At 54.2% G+C, this 9,110-nt stretch overlaps 1 protein-coding gene across 1 annotated transcript in view; it reads left to right on the top strand.

Moving 5' to 3' along the window:
* LOC113491120 (SH3 and multiple ankyrin repeat domains protein 3-like) overlaps positions 1-9,110 on the top strand; it is a 26,752-nt gene that overhangs the window by 7,101 nt on the left and 10,541 nt on the right. The window contains exons 2-3 of the mRNA XM_026867822.1: positions 2,879-3,082; positions 6,569-6,640. Coding sequence (XP_026723623.1) covers positions 2,879-3,082; positions 6,569-6,640 — 276 coding nt within the window. The remainder of the gene's footprint in view (positions 1-2,878; positions 3,083-6,568; positions 6,641-9,110) is intronic.

Genomic DNA, 9,110 nt, shown 5'->3' with positions numbered 1-9,110 from the left:
TCTGGGGACTGACACTCCGAGCAGCACTGAGCCTCTCGGTTTTGAGGGGGGCAGAGACCTTTCCTTCCCCTGCAGGCTGGGGACTGTGCGAGGCAGGTTGGTTTCTTCTAGAATTAATGTTGACCTGAGTGTCCCACCCTGGGGTCGGAAGCTGCCCGCGCCCGTGGGAGCGGCAGGACGTGCTGTCTCCGGGCTAGGTCTCCCTTGCGGCGATGCCAGGGCCCCCGCTGCCGGGCTCAGCTCCTCTTCCTGATGGGGACGGGCTCAGCGCCCGGCTCGGCGTCGGGGCTGGGGTGGCCCAGCCCTGCGCTGCCCGGCGCCAGCCCGATGCCGGGGTGGGAGCTGCGGGGCTGTGCCGCCCGTGCGGGAGGCCGGGCAGCACGAGTGCCCCTCTGTCAGACGGGGAGAGGGGAGCCCTGGCGGCTCTGGCTCCTGGAGCAAAGCGAGCCCCGTCCCTCCACGCGCAGGGCCGCTTTCTCCTGCCCGTCCCCGCAGAGGCAGAGATGTCCCTCGCGGCCCTTCGGACAGGGGCTGTGGGATGAGCTTCGTGCCTTTGGGTGCCTCCCGGGGCGGCTGTGCTGCATCGTGGAGTGGAGTAAGGAAGTTTCGTTGCAGGGTCTCTGATGTGAGAAAGTCATTGATACGTGCAGTGGTGTTTGGAGAAAGTCGTAAGAGACATTGAAGTGGCTGGATTATGCCCACAGAGCACTGTGCAGCATTTTGACCTCACAGCTGAAGTGGGCATCGTCTTCCTTCTGATGTCTGATGCAGGTTAATGACAGAAAGAGGCACTCTGTGGGGTGTAAGTTGTTTTCTCTCTTAAATATGAAATGTTAATGCTTCCCAGAGTATGTCTCTGCAGTATAAAGTTTGGTATAAAATTCAGTGGATTTTATGCCAGGATCTTCCTTCAGCCAGTGCTTGCGCTTGTGCCTGTGTGCATCTGCCTGTCAGCGCTTCTTTCCCATTAGCTTTATATTTTAATGCTGAACAACAGAATTTGACAGTGAGGAAGCGTCCTAGAGGCTAAAGTAGGAAGGTATAGATGACGTTTATTTTTTATTTATAGGTCCCTGAAAGAATGATATGTATTCTGCTTCTCTTTGAGGACTGAAAGAGAACAGAGCTGGCGTTTCTCAAAGGTTTTGAACTCCTGAATTCTTGCACCAGCAAGCAGACTCCTCTTCCTTGGTCTCTGCAGCAGGACAAGCCGTAGCTGATAAGGGCACTGCCTCGCTTAATGCGGTCAGCGATGAAATAGATAAGGCTGACCTCTGTTTGCAGGACAAGCTCACGCTGCCAAGTGCAAGTTATCCATGCCTGAGAAAAATGAGCTGTAACATCAGCTCGGTGGCTTTGTGCCTCGCGGGTGGCGGTGAGCAGGCGGGCAGGCTGGCTCCTGCCCTGTGCCCCCCCAGGGTCACGGCTTCTCTCTGGGAAAAGCTCTCTAAGTTTTTCAAAACAGTGCATGTTTAATTCACAGGACCAAAAAGATGCTGTTCAGGGGACAAGGGACCAAAACAGGCCCTGGGGTGAAATTTGGAAGTTGCAAGTGGGGCTGAAGGGGTGAGCGAGGACGTGCGGTTGCTTTGGTGCTGGGGGTGAGCGCAGCGGGGCTGCCGCAGCCGCTGGGCCCAGGGGTGAGCACCGGGAGAAGGTGGGGATCGGGTCAGGCCGTCTGGAAATCCAAACTCATGTCTGTTCAGGCCTCAACTCTCCAAGACCCTCACGGACAAAGCGTGCTCGTGCTGCTGTGGATCCGTGCGGCACCCGTGCCCTGGGCACGGCCTGCACCTCCAGCCTGTCCTGGCGGGGCGATGGCGGGGGCCGGGGGAGTAACGAGGGTGGGCAGAAGCACGCAGTGCCTCCGTGTGATGAGTGGAGCAGGACTCGGCCTGGGAAAGCAGCAGCTGCTGGGGGAGCCCCGCAGAGGCAGAGAGGGTGGTTTTTCACTTTGTCTTCCAGCACGAAAATCGGGGCTGCCAAGCTGCGCCCTGAACTGAAGAAGACTGAACGCTGCCTTCTCCTCCCCCGGGAGGTGTGGAGGGGGAGGAGAAACAAACAGGGAGGAAAACAAAGTGATGGGAACAGGGAGGACTGAGGGCCAGAATGCAGAGCCAGGGACCGGGGAGGGCAGGTGGCTGCTGACCAGGAGAGGCTGTTGCAAGACCGAGCTCTCTTGCTGGCAGCGCAGGCGCCTCTCCCCTGCCTTTGCCCGCAAGAGCCCGCGGCCACAGCGCCGTGGCGGGGGGGATCCGTGATGGTGCCGTGGCCCCCGCGGGCTGTGCCGCTCGGTGGGCCAGGCGGGTCCCCACCACTGGCTTGCACTCGCATCACCAAAACCCTGCAGCCAGGAGCCACAGCTGTGGGAAACACAGCCTGGGGGTGATGGGCTGTAAATATCTGATGACCTGGGTCCTGAGGGGGGAGGGAACCTGCTTACAGTCCCGGAAACCCACTGCAGTGGGGTGGGATGGGGAAGTGTGACATTCCCTGCGAGAGGCAGAGGGCTCTGCTCTCCTCCTCCTGCTGCGGAGACCTCGCCAGATGCCTCCGGCTCCTGGCAGGGCTTAGGCTGCTGCCGTGTGTCCCTCCTTTGTTTCTCACCTATGAGGTCCGTGGTGGAGAAGTCAATAGGCTCTTCACACACTATTGGGGATTTTTAATGAAGTTTTGCTATTAAACTGTTATTAGGCCATAAGATATTCTTTGACACTTCTCATATTTTATAGCATGTTATAACATACAGTGTTTGAGTCTGTCCTGAACCCCACAAAGTGCATTAGGGGCGACCTGCTAAGTCTCATCCTTCTCTAATTCTTTGGGGCACAGGGCCTTGGAGACACTCAGCTCTAACTGCCCTCTGTGTCTCCCACAGAAGTGTCTACGGCTGAATCCGGACGTTCCAGTGTGGGTTTCCAAGCAGCGCATCCTCTGCATTTTGAACCACAGCCTGAAGGATGTTCTGAACTATGGACTCTTCCAGCCGGCCTTCAACGGCAGGGCTGGGAAATTTTTGGATGAGGAACGCCTGCTGAGGGAGTACCCCCTGAACCCAGACACTCCTGTCCCATACTTGGAGGTAGCTGTCTTCTTTTTTTTTTTCAAAATGTGTGAATATCTATATATATGTATATAGATAGATAGATAGATATACGTACATAAGTATGTAGGACTTCTACGATCCCTTCCACTGGAGTCTCTGTAGGCACCACAGATATTAATGTCCCCTGTCCCCCTCCCCTTTTTTTCCCCATTTCCCTTCCTGGAGTGAAAGCATAGAAATTTGTGTGGGTGTCTGTTTACTCATGGAGAATTCATTGAGGGAAAGCTGAGGCAAATGCCTCTGAGTTTTAGTTACTCGTGACTCTGCTCAAGAGCTCCAGACTCTGCTCAAGAGCTCCAGAACATCTGTCAGCCCCATGAAACAACTTCCCTGTTTTCTTGACCCTGTTGATCAAAATCTCTTATTTTCTAGTGGTGCATAACTATCATGGGAAATGGCAGTAACAGCAGGAAAGCCAGTCCCATATACAGGGGGAAAATCATAGGGAGATTTTTGAATATGAGGCTGAAGTACTTGAATTTGATGTTTTATTTAATTTACAGTCACTGTAGAGGCTAGAATGCAACTGTGTGCTTTGACAGCAAAATGACTGTCCCTGAATAGACCTCATTCATGGGACGAGCATGGAGGGTAATCTATACTATCTTCTGCTCTAGAAAATTAACTAGAGCAGAAATTAACTGAATGAACTCTATTTACATTCACTATAGGTTTTCCTTTGGGCTGGGATTCAGGTGATGGCATGTAGGTTTTTATTCCAAGGTGACCTGCAGCATTTCTTGGGCTCCGCTGACTGTCTCTGGGGACATCCCCACTGGCCGTAACGGGACTCCAGTTACCTGCACGTGGATTTAGTCACTGAGGGAGCTTCTGCTATTTGGAAAGCATTACATGTTTAAGCTGCATGAGCTATTATAAATGCAAACGTGAATGCTGTTATTATAACTAATCCTGACTAATTTGGAAAGAAAGTGCAGCACAATTTTGTAGCAAACTAACATTTAATGTAGACAAAAACATTTGGAACAACATTAAGAGTGCTTGCAAATAAACCTATGAGGTAGTAAATTTCTTAATGTCAGGCTTTAATGCTTTGTTTTTGTATAATTTAGCATAATGTCCACACTTAATGTTTTATCACACACATCTAAATGCAAACTTGACATGGATATTTGTTGTGTCATTTTGATTCTTCATAACTTGGTAAGAATGGCAGCTGAGCGCTGGAGAATCCTATTGAAAAACCAAAAATCCAGAATCTATTTACAAGACATAATCCTGTGCTGATACCACTGAGGTTTCTTGAACACAAAAGATAAATTAGGCCTCAGGGCTGCATATGAAGGTAATCAGATAAATGAGGGCTTTGTGCATATTGTCAGAAAAATGACACTAGAAAGCAGGTATCTGCAGTAGCTCCCTGGAGAGAAGGGATGGTGACTGTTCTGTGCCAGGGAAGGGTGTAGATACTCCAGGTTCCTTTATGGGGATGAACCTGCAGCTGTGGTGCATGTGCTGGTGGCCAGGCAGCACCCGGTGGGGTCCCCCTGCCCCATGGCCGGGACCCTGCTGCCCCCCAGCACGTCTGGGGGCGCCGCCTGTATCCCCCTTCTCTCACCGGTGGTTATCTGCTGTCAGAACTTGTTGTGTCCTTCTTAACGAGGTACTACCGTGGTGTTCTCACCATGATCAATCATTCCACGTTCACCCCGTAGATCTGAAGGAGATCTGGAAATTCCCGTGCCTGTGTGTCACCCCCGTGCGAGCCTGGCCGCGGGTCAGCTCCTGGAGCAGAACTGTGGGGCTGTGGGGATGTGACTCGCTTAGGCTCGACAGCCCGCTCCAGGCGCTTCTTCAGGAGTTTTGCTGCTCAGTTCTGCGCAGCGGACTGCAGGTTGTACAGCTCCGCTCCTCGCAGATGAGGTTTTTGCCTCGCGCTTTGGTGGCAGTGAGCACCGCCCTGCCCCGCAGATGCTCTGCCCCGGCCCCTGCCCGCGCAGCCCGGAGCCCGGCTGTGACCTTCCCCCGGGCGGGCGCTGGGAGCCGAACGCCCGCGGAGCAAGGGTGGGGGCAGGACCACCTAGGGGTGCACAGAGACCCCTGGCACTGTCAGCGTCTGCAAAGGACCGATGTCTGTAAATCAGTAGGCAAGACAACTTTTACCTTGGAATGATTAAAAAAACCCAGTTGTGTAAGAAAACATTTGCCCAGTAGTACAAGTTTGTGATAGACTGAAAAGTGCTCATATTTTCCCAGTATTGAAAAGTAAGTGGGATGAGCTTAGTAACTGCAGCCCAAAGATAACCTGGTATCAGTTCCAGCTGAAATAATGAAACACTGATGGAGGATTAAGTTCATAGCAATTCAAAATCTCAGAATACAATGCATGCATTGGAAAAAGATCTAGCCAAATCCAATTTCATTCTTTAAGGAAACTGTAATTCTGTTTGATAAAGATAACTCTACAAAGGTAGCAGCCACCTGGGGGTACTTGATTTTGTTCTACATGGTATTCAGGTTCAGGATTAGCACCATAAACCATCAGTAGGATGAGTGCCACTGGCTAGCTAATTGATGATGCAGAGCAGTTGTCAGTGCCACCAGCACTGCATAGATGCATTTCTAGTGGGGTTGCTTTGGGACCGGTGTCAAGCTCGATGTGGTCACCCCCAGGATCTGGGTGTCAATGGAAAATCACTGCTGATAAAGTCTGATTACACAAAGTTGGGCAGAGAATGTAACAATGGTGACTGCGCTGTGCGGGTCGTTTGGTAAGCGAGGTCCCATCAAAGTACGTGCTAAGTCAGCCAAATCACAAACATACAGGGACAAGGATTGCTTGCAAAGGAGGGACTCTCACTGTGGAAAAAAAAGTTTCCAAAGAAAATTTGTGAGCCTTTTGGTCAAGAAGCCTTAAAGTGATTTTCAGTGTGATGCTGTGGCACAGCGTGACCCTGTCGCCCTTCAGCGTGTGCCCTGACAGGTGGTGAGTTGGTTTTAGGAGTGGGTGGCATGGAAGTGGTTGGTGTTGGAGCAGTGTGTGGGTGTAGTTGGAAGGACGTTAGAAAGAGGCATGGCACAGGGAAGAGCAGCAGAAATGGTCTGGGAACAGAGAAGATCCCTCAGTGAGAGGTGTAGAGCTCAGTCCGCTTACAGGGAAGTCGGGTCTAGCCACCTGTGTAAGAACCATCCTGGGGAAAACCATCCTGTTGTTAGAGAGATCCCTCATTAATTAGGAAGAAGCAGAACAAAGCCCACACCATCTGGAAGCTGAAAGCAGACAGATCCATGTGACAAGCTGGTCAGATTTTCTTTCGTGAAGAAAGCAATTAACTATTAGAGCAAATTGTGAACGAGAACAGCGTATTCTGTGTCTGGTGCTGTTTTCAGGTCTAGGCTGAATGTCTTCATGCGAGCTGACGTTTACTGGAGCTGCTCGAGAGCAGTTTGATGCTGAGTCGGGTTTGTTCATCTCATATCTGACATTCTTCCCTCTTGCAGTTCCGGTACAAAAGGCGTGTGTACACCCAGACTTTGCTGGATGACAAGCAGTTTGCCAAGCTCCATACGAAGGTAAGGCTGAGTCTAGCTGGCTGCCTCAAAGCAGCGTGTTCAACACTGGTGGTGGCCTGTCACAGGGTTCGGGGGGTTTCCATCTTTCCTGCTTGCAGAGCATTTCAGAGGGATGGACGGCGTGTGCCGAACTTGGGGTGGTTCAGGTGGGGGTGTAAGCTGAAGGACCCCATCGAGCTGTGGTGGGGTGCCCGCGCAGGGATGACCTGTGTGTGCTAGCGGGCAGGTGTGTGGTTGGACTGGGCTTCGCAGGGAGGGCGTGGGGTTGGCTTCCCAGGAGTGCTGAGGCTGAGGGACACGTGATGGGCCGGCTGAAGAGAAGCTTTATTCTCTGGCACGGAGGAGTCACTAAAAGCCCAGAGAGCACAATGGTGCACATTGAGGAGCAGGCCTTCCCTCCCCCAGCGAGAGGCTGCCGCACGCCTCCGCTTTGTACCGGGCTCGGGCTTGTTGCTTTGTCTCTGGCTTTAACCTCCATGTTCGGGTCGGGATTCCACTGGCAGGATCCACATGTGAAGTGGAAAACGCTCTTGGTCTGCTGCAGCCCCCACGTGTGGTGGGCAGTGATCAAGGCTTGTGTCAGGATGAACGATGCAGGCACGGAACAGACCATCTGGTGTTTGGAGGACAGTGTGGCAGGAGCGGGGCTTTTGCACACATGGGTGTTTCCTGAGAGGAGAGACACCCCACCACACCCACCGGACTCTGCGGCCAGGGATGCCCCAGCTGGCACAGCCAGAGGCCCAGGGATGCAGATGGCCACCAGGCTTGGGCACGTGCTGACTGGGTGCCCTCTCGCACTGCTCTTCCCTGGACAGCTGCGGCGGTTCCGTGGTGTCACTTCTTCCCTAAGAAATGAAGAACAGTAGTTGTGGAGAGATCTGGAACCATGAGAAGATTTCTGCTGCTATTGATAATTGTGCCTAGAGATGGCACATGGCCCTGTGGGGACTTGGCTTGTTCCTGGGAGGCCGGGGTGCGTGGTGCGTGGGAACCCCGAGACAGGAGGAGGGAGGTTGCTCCGGCAGCGCGGGGGCTGTAACGCGCTGGGCAGCCTTCAAACTGCTGGGTGGCAGGAGGACACCTGAGCCCTCATCAAACTCGTTTTCTGGGAGAGTCTGTGGGGAAGGGCCGGGGCAGGGAGTGGGGCCATGGAGATGCTCACAGGGATGGCCCATGCGTGGAGGGCGCTGTGCTGGGGATGGCCACGCTGAGAGGCTTTGGGGGTGCTTGTTCAGGAAGGGCGTGGGACTGGCCGGGGCCCCAGGGCTCCCTGCTAGCGCCATTGTTGCTGCGTGTCACCAGCTTCCTCGGAAACCCCCGGGGCAGAGCGACCACTTCCCGCCGAAGCCTGGGCAGCCTCGTGGCTGTTTCCCTTTTGCCCGCTGACGTGACACGTGCTGTTGTCGGCCTTGACCCTGCTCGGCTGCTCGGTGGCTCCGAGACCAGGGCTGGGTGACTGCGGAGGTGCTGCTCCTCCTCCTCCTCCTCGGCCTCCTGGCAGCCCGTGCATGGCTCCTGCTGCGGGTCTGCAGGGTCTGCTCCGCTGCTGGTCACCTCTGCTCCGTGGGGTTGTAAATCTTCAGTTAACAGGTACAACAGCAAGAGCTGAGCTTGGTGGAGCCACAGATGTAAAGCAGAAGCAACAAAAACCTTCTCCCAAAGGGCTTGACCTACCCCAAGGGTGAAAATCTTCCTTGTGGGGAGAAGCAGGTCCTCTGTTTTTGCTGCAGAAAAAAGAAACACAATGCTGCTAGGGTTCAGGTTTGACTCACAAAGATTAAAGTCATGAGGGCTTCTGTCTGGTGGCGTAAGAACATCCAGGCAGCAAATCTGGAAAGCTCTCAGCATCTTCCTGGCGCCAGGAAGCGTGAATCACAGTCCCCCTGAGCCTGGCCCAGGAGCGGCCGTGCCTCTGGAGGGAGGGCCGGAGGCGCCTGCCCCGGGGAGACCCAGGCAGCAGTGTCTGGGCATTTTCCCTGCAAGTCTGTAGTAGCCATAAATGCACCTTATTAAATGTTCACTTAATCTCCATGCTTTAATTTCTACTTAAAAACCAGATTTCATTCATGTTTCTGTTTTTAACCCATCTCTTGCTGATAAAATACAGCACTGAGCGAGATCCTGCATCTCCGCTCCCTTTGGGCTCCATCGAGGGGATGCTGGTGCTTGGGGGGGCTGAAGAGGAGCCCTGGGGCTGCCCCGGGGCTGCTGGGGCAGGGTGTGGTGTGGGGGAGGCAGCTGGTGGTGGCACAGGAGGGGATGGGGCCGGGCACTCCTTGGAGCGATGCCGGCGCTGAGCCCCGGCACCTGCCTGCCTTCCCTGCCCGGCACAGCTGGAGGCCTGGGAGAGGGTGAGGGGAGCACCCGTGTGCACCCCCCGGCACTGCGCTGAGGGCAGGAGGGGGACGGAGGGCGGCGGGGCTGCCTCGGCAGAGAGAAAACCCCCCGGCTGCTGGGGACCGCAGAG

This window comes from Athene cunicularia (genome assembly GCF_003259725.1).
Source record: "Athene cunicularia isolate RWA chromosome 1 unlocalized genomic scaffold, athCun1 chr1_part2, whole genome shotgun sequence".
NCBI lineage: Eukaryota > Metazoa > Chordata > Aves > Strigiformes > Strigidae > Athene > Athene cunicularia.
The sequence above is the reverse complement of the archived record's forward strand: the minus strand, read 5'-3'. Positions and strand labels throughout refer to the sequence as shown.